General features: G+C 45.9%; 1 protein-coding gene across 1 annotated transcript in view; it reads left to right on the top strand.

Annotated features, from left to right (window-relative positions):
• The window catches only part of SDC3 (syndecan 3), a 480,876-nt gene that overhangs the window by 164,432 nt on the left and 302,191 nt on the right, over positions 1-14,253 (top strand). The window contains exon 2 of the mRNA XM_069224924.1: positions 8,341-8,415. Coding sequence (XP_069081025.1) covers positions 8,341-8,415 — 75 coding nt within the window. The remainder of the gene's footprint in view (positions 1-8,340; positions 8,416-14,253) is intronic.

Here is a 14,253-nt window from a genome sequence, read left to right on the forward strand (position 1 = left end):
TTGACCCTTCCTGGATAATGTTTTCTTTAGGAGTGAGCAAAGAGAGAAACACTGCCTGGGTGATAGCTCTAACTGTCCCCTCTATAAAGTCGTCTTGTACAGAAGAGCCTTCCTTAGATGATTAGATGATGAGAAGCGGCCTTGGTACTGTCCTGGCCATGCCTTCTTGAAGATCTTATATAAAGCTAATCAGATGGTGAGAGGCCACTTGCATGACTGCCCCTACCATGCCCGCTACAAAGCCTACTGAATAAGTGGGCAGACAGAGAAAAGTCTTATATAGTGGTAGACTGGGTGCTAGATGTGTTAGATCTTGCATAGCTGGTGAGCAGAAGCTTGTTCCATCCACGATTTTAGCCTCATATTCTGTCCTGTATATCAGCTCTTCCCAAGTTAAGGTGCTGTCTGTTCTGAGACTGTATGTGATACAGACTGTATATTGTGTAGGAGGTTGATTGTGGAAGGGCCAATGTAATCTATAGCTGCGCAACTTGTTGAAAATTAAAGGGGAGGATCCCAGCTAAATTAGTTTTGATCTGGCCTAGAGACAGCTTTGGATATTGTTATCCTTTTCATCCATTGGCCTGACTCCTGTCATAAACGTGTTGCTTCCCTCACCACTGCATCCAGCATGGGGCAGTTGGTCGGCATTGGGTCTCTAGCAATGTGAGTGACATCATTATATCTGAATACTTCTGCCCATCTACCTAAAAAGGAATGCACTTCTATTGCAGGTCTGGTAGGACAATGCTTTTTCATTTTCAATATTCAACTTTTTTCCACTCAACATTTTTTGTCCAAACTATGTATTCAGTTTACAAAAAGAATCATCTTTCCCTATGAAGTGAATTAAATCTAAAAAGGGGTCTATACCTGTTCGAAGCAGACCTACCTACCAGGAACCAGGAGACACCCTCTTTGTCAAAGTGATACACAACGGTTAGTTAAAAAAGCATTTAACGTTTGTATTGTAAACATACGGCTTTCATGTTTGAGAAGGGGCATGTCTTATTTGTCATGGTACATGCTTGCAAAAAATATATAATAATCACACAGGCTCGTTCTGGCCAGACCATTTGGTTTTGATAATGCTTCTTTTAAATAGCTAATGTCCTCTCTATGGGGGTCATTCTAACCCTGGCGGTAAAAACCGCCAGGGCGAATGACCGCGGTAGCACCGCCAACAGGCTGGCGGTGCACTGCTGGGCATTCTGACCGCGGCGGTTCAGCCGCGGCCAGAAACGGAAAGTCGGCGGTGTACCGCCGACTTTCCGCTGCCCTTGAGAATCCTCCATGGCGGCGGAGCGCGCTCCGCCGCCATGGGGATTCTGACACCCCCTACCGCCAGGATGGCGGTAGGGGGTGCCGCGGGGCCCCCATAAGAGGGCCCCAAAAAGAATTTCAGTGTCTGCATAGCAGACACTGAAATTCGCGACGGGTGCTACTGCACCCGTCGCACTCCAGCAACTCCGCCGGCTCCATTCGGAGCCGGCTTCATCGTTGCTGGGTCTTTCCCGCTGTGCTGGCGGGCGGCCTTTTGGCGGTCGCCCGCCAGCACAGCGGGAAAGCCAGAATGGCCGCCGCGGTCTTGTGACCGCGGTGCGGTCATTTGGCGGTAACCGCATGGCGGGCGGCGACCGCCGCCCGCCGCGGTTAGAATCACCGCCTATATGTCCATCCCCAGAGGTTTTACATTTATTTTTTGACAACTTATGGGAGAAGATGTGTTTTTGCTCAAGTTTTGGAACTGAGTCTGGAGCCCTCATGTTAACTGAGGCCACTTTGGTGCTGGGGTAGATTTTCCACTGTTTGTGCTTTGGGGGTTGGAAGAAGACCTCTACGTTGGCCCGGGTGATTCTGTCTCTGGCGGGCTCGGGTTCACCACCGCTGCAGTGTTCTTCATAACATTTGTCCATGACTTGTCCACTTTTGCACGGCTATTTGTTGTCCATCTTTGCAGTGTCTGTAGGGTTTCCGCTCTGCGGTGCTGTCTAGTCATCTATGGCACTTTGGCTGTCCACTTCTGCAGTGCTCTGGATTATCTATCTCTGCAGTTATCTCCATTGTCAACATCCGTGGTGCTCTGGTTTATCCACCTCTGTGTTGTCAAGCTGTGCAGTGCCATGTTTTTTCCACTTTTGGAATGCTCTGTGTTATCCACCTGTACAGTGTCTTGGGTTGTCCACTTCTGCAATTCTAAGAGGTTTTTTTCGCTGCAAAGTTATGTGTTGTACATACAAAGTCAGATTTAAGCATATATCTGTGTGTGCATGTATATTTAAAACCTTTGTGGGTGCCCTCGCTTGTTAAAGGAGTATCGGTACTTAGTAGCTGACCATACTTGCTGAATTTAAAGTAGTGGGTACTCACAGGCCGAAAAAGCTTAACTATGCTTTGTAACGCCCGCTACTTATCCCTTGCGTGAGAGTTTACCCGCCATATTTGTCCGCTGTCTTGGCGTAGATTAATAAAATAAAATATATTTGTGGAATGCCCCACGCCACTCACAGCTTAATCTGGGTTTCCATCAAAGCTTTTGAGTGAAAGTCTCGGCTGAGCCATGTGGCTGGCTTGTGAGACTATCTTGGTTCTCTGCTGAACATTATTACCTCGGCTATTCCTTCAGAGCTTGTGGAATCTGCATTGAACCGTGAATACAGGCCAGCGACACTCGTAATATGATATGCATGGACTGGCACTGTGTAACTGAGCGCCCCAGATTTCCTCCAAAATCACGTCACCTAGGCCACGGTGACCATGGACATCGAAATATCACCATGTCGGGTAACAAGTATAGCTCCTTCGACTGTATTAGCAGAGCGGCCAAGACCGGATGGAGCATGGAATCATAACTCCCCTCCCCCACCACATCTGTGGTAGTGCTCACTGCGCAGGCAGGGGCACAAAGGAAGCTTCACGCCTCTTTTGAAGAATTCGATGTTTAGTTAATAAAACACACACACATTTAGGTACAGCCTGGCGTGCAGGCCCACAGTGCAGTGTAACTCGATGGCCGCCAGTGTGTTATACTGTTCCTGGTCGGAGGATGGATGATGGTAACATTGTGCCTCCCCCCAATCCACTCCCGAAAAAACCTTGAAAAATTTTTCAGAGGACGTCCATGATTCCGCACAGAAGAACAGTTCACCCATTCATAGTCATGGCGTGAAAATAAGTGTAATTTAGTTTTTGACGTCTGCTGGGCCTTTCTGAGCCCTAACGCGTTATAAAGAAGTACACATTACCTCTAGAATTGTGGCAGCGCCGAGCCTGGAAATGTGAGGTTGATGTAGCCTGGGGCAGTAGTCCCACGCTGAGATGTATAAAGTGTTTCTCCAGCGCGGAAGTTGTAATTTTGCCCGTTATTTACTGCTGCGTTAAGGACAAATCCTTTCGAGCGGCCTCAGCCGCCGCGTCCTCCGGCATGCACCGCTCTGCCTCCCCGTCTCGCTACCGCGCCCGTGGCCGGCTGTTTCCCTGACCGAAGCCGTAGCCTGCTGTTTGCTGAAAGAGGCATTAATCCGTTGCTGTAATTCCTTTTCTAATCCTGCTGCTGGCGCTATTGAGCTGCAACCCCCCCCCCCCCCCCCCCCCCCCTCTCAGTGACCGTGGAGGAGAAATGAGGTCACAGCTACGTTCGGAGAGGACCACTTCATACCTCTGTCCTTGCCAGGGGACGAGCTTCCATCTCGTGCATTCTCCAGAGGAGTTTGAATGGTGCAGCTTTGAGGTCTGGGGTTAACCAATACCTTCTGATTTTACTAAAGGTTTATGTTAAATATAGTGGTAGGAGCTTGCAGCTAGACCTCTTCAGTTAGTCTTTTATTGGATCATTCACATTTTAATTCTGCCCACTATAGCATACAGCTTGGGAGAGTGGGTCATGCCAGCCCACTTTAATCACTAGTTAAATTCACTGGGAGTGAAGGAATTCTGATGGAATGCAGACCGTGTGCAGTTTTTTTTGCCAATGGACATTTTGCCGCCTGCACTACTAATTAAATAGCGCTGGAGCTAGATGTGGCAAAACACCAGTGGGCAGGGTGGGGAAGAGCGCGAGGGCACCATTACTGAGTTTGGTGTTTGTTGTGAAATGTCCAATCGATTCTGCCCTTTCACAAGGAGCACATAGACATAATCTAGCCAGTTTCGTGCCATGGATTATGATTGCAATACTTGCTTTTTTGAGACCAAAATATTATTGATTTTCAGATTGATGAGGCCACGTAGCTTCTCCCATAATAAAGTTTTGCTAAAACCATGATAAAACAAACCTTGTCCAAGCCAAATGTCTGAAGGACAGTGCTAGATATATTGTCCTTGCCAATGCTTGTTGCCTGTTTGGGCTAGTGACCTTCATTACTGGAACAGGCTCCACCTTCCACCTGCCTAGAAGTCCTGGCCTGGATGAAGTGGAACAGTGCCACCCTTCTCCTCCACTGCCCCTTGAAGTCATCAGCTTTACCTTGCACACTTTCATCGATTTACTGTGATCCCCTCTCATCCTCCCAACGACCACCGAGAAGGTTAGTCAACCACACTCCACCTTCCTCCATGCTATTAACAAAGTCCTTTCTTAAATGGTTTGCAGATGTCTTTGTCAATCCACGAACATTCACCTCCCTTACTCGGCAGACAAGCTTATATAACCTCCAGTGCCATGCTTTCTGGGGAGCATCAACTTCCCTCCATCCGGTGCCCTGCGTTCGGGGAGACACAGGGCTTTAAGTGGGCCATGTCCCCTCCGGATCTCAGGCCCTAAATTCATGTTCTTAACTTTAATGACAAATAGCACTGACCTATTTTTTAACACTTCGTGTAAAAACATTAAGGTAAACCATATCCGCGATTTATTACTTGTTTATTTTTCACGTTTTTACTTCACCTTGCACCAAAATACTGGTTGGGCAGCACACTATAAGGATCACAGAAATGTAGTTTGCATGTTTAAGCCATGCCCTTAATGATGTAGGTTACGCCTCTTCTAGAACCCCCCACTGTTTGCACCGCACGTAAAGCCCCGGTGACATCATTTCCTGGCCATGCACAGGTGCAGCATCAGTGTCTGAGGCTTTACTGCCCGCTGGTAGAATGCTTCTGCTCTGACGCCGCCATCTCTTGGCTCGCTGCTTCACTTATTTGTTCCTGGTTTCCACCAGGAGCATAAGTCTGCTCCCTTCGGTGGTCATTGTTCTATTCAATGTTTCGATTTGTGTGCATTTCTAATGTGCAACTTATTAACGGAATCTCAGGGTCGTTAAAATTCATGAAAATGTACTTTATGTTCTCATTTAAGTAATCGGGGGTTGTACAACACCCTTTTTTATAAGCGTGGAATTGTAGCACTGTATTAATCGGAGCCACCTTGTAAGAATAATGTAAAAAATATAGTACACACAGTATCTCCCTCATTCTCTTGAAACCACCGACGACCAGTTGGTTTGTACCCTATTCAATAAACAGTACACCGTGTCTTGTCCATGTACGACATTCTGTAAATTAATCCTATTAATGACAAAATGTATAGTGATTTGGTATGATCCTCTTTCACAAGTTACTGCTTCAGTACATAATTACTGTGAGTGGTGTGGTACCGTGCACCTTACAAGCTAGAGCTGAAGTACACTTATGCTTAAAGAGGTGTATTACTACACTCCTCAAGGGCTAGAGCTGTGGTACATTTAATATGAATGATATCAAACTTCTTTACAGGCCATAGTAGCGCACATTTGCTGTGGACGGTGTGATGTGCTCTTCCATTGCAGTCTAAAATTTGACCATGTTCCTTCTTTTATTAAGAGTCGAAGTTCATCACATTTTCTTACAGGCTGCGACTAGAGTAGATGTGTACTGTGAGTGAAGACATGAAGCTCTCTGGCATGTGCCCCCTCTACTGCCTTCCACTCCAAGCCACACAATTCTACACAATGCCACACAGTTCCATGCAGTCCCACAAAATTTCACTCCTTGCTACACAATGCCTCACAATTTAACTCCCTGCCACACAACTCCACTCCACACCGCACAATGGCATTCCAATCCACTCCACGCTGCACATTTCCGCTTCGCTCCATGTGACAGTTTCACCAAATGCCACTCCACTCCACATAATCCATGTCCACTCCCCTCAATAACACAGTTTTACTCCACTCCTCACAATTCCACACAGTCTCTCTACTTCACACCACACAGTCCCACTCCATGCCACTTCACTCACACAGTGCCACACAATTCCACTCCACGCCACACACTTCAGCTCCACTGCATGCCACACAATTCCACTCCATGCTACTCCATTACATGCAACACAGTCACTGAAGTCCAGTCCCCTCTATACCACACAGTGCCACTCCACGCAATTCCACTCCACGTCACACAGTTCCACTCTACTCTACTGCTTGTCACAAAATATGACACAGTTCCACTATAAGCGACTCCACTGCATGCCACACAATGCCACTCTTCCACTCCGGGCCACACAATTTCACTTCACATAATGCCACATAATTTCACTTCTCTACTCCACACAAGTCCAATCCACACAATGTCACTAAAGTCCACTCCACTCCATTCCATGCCTCCCAATTTCACTCCACGCAATTCCTCTCCACTCTGCACATTGTCACATAGTTCCACTCCACACAATGCCACACAATGTCACTCCACTATGCAAAATGCTACACAGTTCCACTCCACACAATGCAGCTCCACTCCATACCACACAGTTCTACTTCATGCCACACAATGACACACAGTTCCGTTTTACTCCATTGTACTTCACACAATACCACTTCATGCAATGCCACTCCACACCACACAATTCCACTCCATGCCCCACAGTCCCACACAATACAATGTCCCTCTGCTCCACACAGTTCAACTCCACACTATTCCACTACACTCCAGACAATGCCACACTATTGCAATTCATGCAGCACAATGCGACTCCACCTCGTGATACACAATTCCACTCCCTGCCACACAATGGCACTCCATCCCACTCCATGCCTCATAATGCCATTCCATGCCACACAGTGCCATTCCACTCCACACAATAGCACACAATTCTACTCCATGCCACTCCACTCAGTGCTGCTCCTTACCACGCCACTCAGTGCCACTCCACTCCCCCAGAGTTCTACTCCAATCCCCCACAGTTCTACTCCAATCCTCTTCACTCTACCCCACTATTCACAGTTCCACTCCATGCAACACAGTGCCACTTCACACCGCACAATCCTTGCCACAGAATGCCATTCCACTCCACAGAATGCTGCTTCATTCCACTCCACTCAGTGCCAGACAATACCACTCCACTCCACCTAAGGCTGTTCCACTCCAGAGAATGCCACTTCACTCCACTCCACACAGTCCGACTCCATTGGGAGACAGTCCACTCATCTCTGTGCCTCTTCCCTTCACTCCAGTCAGTGCCACTCCACTCAATTGTAATTTTATCTATATAGTGCATCCCAACCCTGATGAGGCATAGAAGCACTTTGGGCATGCAACTGCACTCTACTCAATGCCACTCTGTGCCCTGCAGTGCCACTCCACTGTACTCACTTCCACTCCACTCAGTGCCACTCAACTCCACGCCACTCAGTGCCACTCAACTCCACGCCACAAAGTATCACTCCATGCCTCACAGTATCACTCCATGCCTCACAACGCCACTCCACATCTCACAATGCCACTCAATGCCACACAATGCCACTTCACTCCACCCCCAAACAAAAGGACTCCACGTTACACAGTAGAACTCCACGCCACACAGTGCCATTCCATGCCACTCAATACCACACCACTCCATGACATTCCCCTACACTCCTCCAAAGCCAATAGAGCTCGCATAGGCCTTGCCACTGCTCGTTTATTTTCATCCTTACGCCATGTTCATATCCTCCACTCCGTTTTCATCCCAACAGCGTTTGCATGCACAGTTTTCTTAGCTAATGGTAGATTTTTCTGCCATTGTTCAGCCCCACCTTCGCATCGTTCTCCTGCATGGAAAAAAAAAACTGTTGTTGCCCCAGTTTGCCCCAACTGTGGCCTCGCAGAGGCAAGTCACATCACATGATCAAACACTAATTTTATCAGGCACAAATCCTCTGAAGTGTCTGAAACGCGATTTCAGCGGAAATTCTGATAAAAGTATGACCTCACTTCATTTGGGGGCAATGTTGCAATGTACTGTAACTATAGAGCTGGAGGCTTCATGGTTAATTTGCAGGGTCTGATGAGTAACATCCCCTGGGACTAGATGTGAGCTGTAGATGGGGGACCAGGGCGCTACTTCACCCATTTCCTAACATTTCCCCCCCCCCTCTTTTCCCCCAGATGGAAGCCCAGATGATGAGCCGAAGAAGGGGGCAGTTTTCCAACCTGGACGGCGGAGGAAGAGGTGTCATGATGGTCAGTTTACTTAAACTATTAATATATTTATGATCGTCTATATTGGTCCCCACGTCATTAATTCGGTTGCAGTCCGATGATGTGGCCCCCACCATCAATAATGGAGGGGAACTGAGCGTTGAGCTGTGTGTTTCGGCCATCAGAAGAGGAACAGTCGCACTCAAAATGCACCTTTTTGTCTAACAGGCCTTAGCATACCTCAGAAGTCCCTAGAAACCCGAGGTAACTGGAAAAGAGGCCAACCTTCCGGGCGATATGTCTTCGTGAGATTGAACGTTAACATAAGTTATGGTATTTCTTTCACCCTGGTCAGTGTTTTCGCTTGTCTCTACATTTTTTTGGGGTTGGCACTTAAGGAGTGAATTCAAAAATAGTCCTGCCTGTATTCCGAAGTACTGTCCTGTGGGCCGCTATGGAGCTGAGAGCTTTGCGCCCATTGACAGGTCCGGGTGACAGAAACCTGTGACGTTTGCTTTTGAAAATAAACATGGGTGCCATGGCTTGGGCGGTCTCTTCCAGGGTTCGACGGGGCGGGAAAGAGGTGCGACTTTCACTCCATTGGTGGACACAGCACTCTGTGAAAAGATACCCGAGAAACATGGAAACATATTTGCTTACACATACATGCAAATATTGGTAAAATGTAAGAAAAGACCGACTCAAGGAGCAGAATCGAAATTACACTTCAACGTTTAGCTCCTAAAATGAATTTAGCTCTTGAAATGAATGGAATGCAGCTCTACAGGGGACCTTTTTCTAAAACCATTTTTATTAGATAGTAGTGCAATTTTTCTCTTTGTCTCAAGGGCCAATCGCTTAAAATTCCGCATGTCCAAATATATCAGTATCTCAGACACACATTTCTAAATTGACGAAATGTACTCCCTCAGATTACCTCAGTTAATGGGTTCCTGCGCACATTATTCTCTATTAGTGTTCAAACAAAGAAACAACATTGGAAGGTCTAGGTTATTTGTAGTCTGTGAGTGCGATTTATTTTCCTAACTCCAGAGTCAACGTAATGTGCTGGAGGTAATGATGTGCGGCGAAGAGAAAGCAATAGACCTCTCCAATACTTTTCTGGTTTATGTTCTGTTAAGCGACGTTTCTGTTGTGCCAACCACGAGATTCCCAAAGCCATTACAGCGTATGGGTTAGTAGACAAAGCACGGGGTTGTTTATAATACGGGGCCCTAATACACATCGATCTAGCACATGTATGGCAGGCAGTGCGTTCCAGAATCGTGGTGTGGGTGTAGCATGGAGGGCGGGGGGGGGGGGGGTAGCTGTCACTAACTCTGAATATGAAGGCCCCTCTACTACAACGGGAGCATCAGAACCAAATATTTCAGCAACGCGTAATCTGTGCCCCCTTTCTGGTTTATTGTGGTTCGCATGCGTACGTAGGATTTTTAAATGTATGTTTGCGGTTTTCAGTTAATGTCATGCCTCGGCTGTAAGTCTGTGTACTTCTCTGAGGACTACACATATGTTGCTGCTGGTCGTCTTATGCAGCTGCTTCTCTTGTTCCGCGCTGATGATGAGGATGGGAGTGAGTACTGTGAGCTCCAGTCATTCAAGTCATCACGCAGTTTCGTTGGTTGATTCAGGCGGCAAAGCTTGAGCGGATTATCCTCATCTGCCAAGAGAATGAGGCCAGTTTCAATTACCGAGTAGTGTCTTGGAGTAATTGGAGGGAGGCGCGTGCATTGCAGACCTTCCACGTGGGCTCATGGCTTCTGTCTCCGTGTGGCTGTTCCGTGATGTGCAGGTGTGCAGTTTGTCCTACATATGTTGCCTCTGCAAGAAGGGCATCAGCAGGACATCATTTATTTATAATGTCGACATATAAATACGATCAAAGACTTAATAATCAACAAACAACGGAATAGTTAAGTCAACTTAGACAAAAATAACAGATATTGTACGGTTTAACTGCGCCAGTCCTGAGGTTGAAATTGACTTTAGCAAAACATTGACTAAATCGGTAACAAACACTGCAGTCGTGTGCATACAGTGAGGTCACGATCACCTGTTGTATTCTAACTGTCCCTTATGTCACTCACTCATGTATTTGCTAAACTGGATCTTTATCTAATGCAGAATAAATCGCAGGCAGCAGAATAATGCAAAATGATGTGACGAGGAGTGACTTGGATTCCTGCCACCATGTTGTTACTACCCAAGAGCCAGCATGGACAACCCTGTAGCGTCATCTCATTCATATGTAACAGCTCCAGGGCAAGCCTCTCTGAGTGTTGTCCACTCGCATTGCAGAGTTTGCAGGGTCACATGATCACAGTGTACTTCAGAAGCCTTAGCAAGTGCCACATTCTTTCTGTGCCTTAGCTACAACACCACGCAGCACCTATTTTGTGCCGTACATTTCATATGGTGGACATAGGTACTTATTTTTAGGTTTCGCCTGCACAGCGCTGGCATTGTGCTTGCGAAGTATTATCTTAACAAAAAAATATTTAAAGGGACTAAGAACCTATCCCTACTTCGCCCCTTACGTACCTGAACTTCCTGTTTGTTCATTCAAACGTCGCTCTAATATCGCTTGAATTTACTTGCTTTTTAATGGCTTGCAGGTCCCTCCCTGCCCTTCTGTTCTGCTTTTGCCATCGTATGGAGCGTCGTCGTAGTATACCTTCAGTTTTTTGGTGATTGGTTTATTTGTTAGTGTTTGTACCCTAAAAGATGAACTGCAAGCAAGTCAATTTGCTTTGAAATGTGCGTAAACGTGTCGGCCATCTTTCAAAGTAGAATAAAGTGCAGATTTAAAGCAAGCAGCGAGTGGGCTGATGTTGTTGTGTTTTTCATTACTTAATAATTACATTTCTGATGAATAATAGTTGTAAATATTAAAAGTATTTGTGTGTTTCTTTCTTAAATTACCCCTCACTCATTTTTAAAGAATAGTAATTTGTATAATTGGGTGACGTTTTATTTCGAATTGTTATTCTCTCAGTGACTTATTAATAGGCAGTCAGAAGTGCACTTATCTTGCCAGCACTAGGGTCATGCTTTAAATGGTGCAGCAGGTGCATTTGCATCGGGCCACAGGGTGTCACAACGTTTCTAAACACAGATTGCCAAGTTTTACTATCAAACAGGCTGTCACAAGTGCAGCTATCTAGCAGGCACCTGATTCATGATTTCAATGGTGCAGCAGGTGCAGTGGCAGCGGGAACAAACGCTCTAGACACCTCTCTAAACACTTATTATTGCTATATTTTACAATTAAACCGGCAGTCACAAATGCAGTTATCTTGCAGGCACTAGGGTCATGGTTTGAATGGTGCAGCAGGTGCAGTGGCACTGGGACCAAAAGTTGTCATAACTCTTATAATCACCAAATATTGCAATATTTTACTGCTATACAAGCAGTCACAAGTGCAGTTATCTTGCAAGTACTAGGACCACGATTTTAATGGTGCAACAGGAGCAGTGGCACAGCTGCCGCAAGGAGTTGGAATCCGTCTAAGCACAGATTATTGCTAAATGTCACTACTTAACAGGCAGTCACAAGTGCAGTTACCTTGCAGGCATTAGGGTCGTGGTTTGAATGGTGCAGCAGGTGCATTGGCATCCGGCCCAAAAGTTGCCAGAGCGCCTTTAGGCACCAAGTATTGCTATATTTTATTACTAAACAGGCAGGCACAAGTGCAGTTATCTTGCAGGCAGTAGGGTCATGTTTTTAATGATGCAGCAGGTGCAGTGGCATCGGTGGCACACAGTGTCAGTACCCTTCTAAATACAAATTACTGCTAAATTCTACTACTAAACAGACAGTCATAAGTGCAGTTACCTTCCAGGCACTAGAGCCTGATTTTAGTGGTGCAGCAGGTGCAGTGAAATTAGGGCCGAAAGCTCTAGGAACCCCTTTAAGCACCACATATTGACACATTTTACTGCTAAACAGACAGTCACAAGTGCAGTTATCTTGGAGGCACAAGGGCCATGATTTGAATGGTGCAGCAGGTGCAATGGCACCATGTCCTAAAGCTCTAGGAAGCCCTCTAAACACAAATCATTACTAAATTTTACTTCTAAACAGTGCAGTGATCTTGCAGGCGCGAAGGTCATGGTTTTAATGTTGCAGCAGGAGCCATGGCACCAGTGTCACAAGATGTCAGAACCCCTATAGACACAGATTATTGCTAAATTTTACTACTAACCAGGCAATCACAAATGCAGTTATCCTGCAGGCATTAAGGTCATGATTTGAATGGTGCAGTGGCACCGGGGGCAAAAGTTGTCATAGCTTCTCTAAACGGTTATATCTCGGAACCACGGGTGCCTAAACCACCCGTGGCTCAACAACGAGGTTGGAACAACAACCTCGTTCTAACCACTAATACCTTTACCACGAATGCGTTTACAACGATTTTACCGTTGTAAACGCATTCTTGGTAAAGGCATTAGCAATCAGCATGCACGACCCAGCATGCTTCCACCCCAGCCCCCCACCCCACCCCTTAAACCTAAACCCTGAACGCCTCGTCCCCCCTAAACCCTAATCAGCCCCACCCCAAAAACTAAAAATACCCTGAGTCCCCACCCCTGCCCCTAAAACCTAAACCCTGCTCCCCTAAACCCTAATCACCCCAAAAACAGCCCTAGTCCCAACCCAACATACCTCCTCCTTCACCGCGTCCACTCCGACTCCCTTCTTCTGTACCTTAACCACACATGTACGTTGTTCAGACAAACATGGTTAAGGTACCAAAACCAGGAAGTTGTGGAAAACGAAAGCGTTGTTTCGCTTTCGTTTTTCACAACCTTGTGGTTCCGGACTTGTTCTTCTGGGTGTTTCCCCCTCTAAACACCAGAAATTGCTATATTTTACTACTAAACAGGCAGCCACAATTCCGGTTACCTTGCAGTTAAAAGGGGCATGCTTTGAATGGTGCAGCAGGTGCAGTGGCACTTTACTAACTACACATTACTATACAATGCCATAAGGTACAGATTACTACTTTGGAACCCTGGGATATGAATTCAACATACGTCACAATATAAACAGCTAATAACCGTTTATTACATTTAAAAGAAACACTATTATAACCTTTTTCTAATATTTATAATCCAGTTAGTAAGACAGAATGCAAAAGAAAAAGCAAAGGCCAAACCTTTTGACTTTACCAATGCTTGTTTATCATAAGAATATGTCCCAGCACAAGAGCAAGAAAAGCTGAAAAGGGAGAATGATGGATGAACTAAAAAGGTGAAAATAGGGAGAAGGAAGAAATAAAAGAACCCACAAGAGTACAGAGACAGTGTGATTTGGATGGATAAGAGGTGTGAGATTTAATCAAAACTAGGCAGCCTTGGTAATCAGTAATCCAGCGTTCAGCAGCACCAGTGGTGGGCTCCTAGAAGAATCTTTGTGCACCACTCGTTATTTTCTTTTTTTAACAAGATAGGCACCAACACTGCTTGACCAACTCACCTTAGAGTCAAGCTCAAATTTCCCAAGTGATCATTAAGAGTAGAAATAGGTGCTGCCTCGCTACACAACAGCTAGCATATTTCCAAATACATTGATTTTGAATTTGTTTCTGTTGTTGCCCAATACAACCAAGGAAAACACACCTTTCTGTAAATTATTAAAGGAGCCAAGATTGCCCAAGATTTTGAGTTGCATTAAAAGGCATAAATATGGCAGACAGAAGTGTCCAATAACTCTCGGCTTTCAATTTCTGACCATAAACATCGTGGGTGCTGGGCCATTTCCTGAAGAGAAGCTGTATTTCAAGTCAAGAGATTGTGTTTTAAATGAAGGGTACTGGTGCTCAACTTCAGTAGGCCATGTCTAAAACATTAAACTAT

Source organism: Pleurodeles waltl, chromosome 3_1, assembly GCF_031143425.1.
Source record: "Pleurodeles waltl isolate 20211129_DDA chromosome 3_1, aPleWal1.hap1.20221129, whole genome shotgun sequence".
NCBI classification, from domain to species: domain Eukaryota; kingdom Metazoa; phylum Chordata; class Amphibia; order Caudata; family Salamandridae; genus Pleurodeles; species Pleurodeles waltl.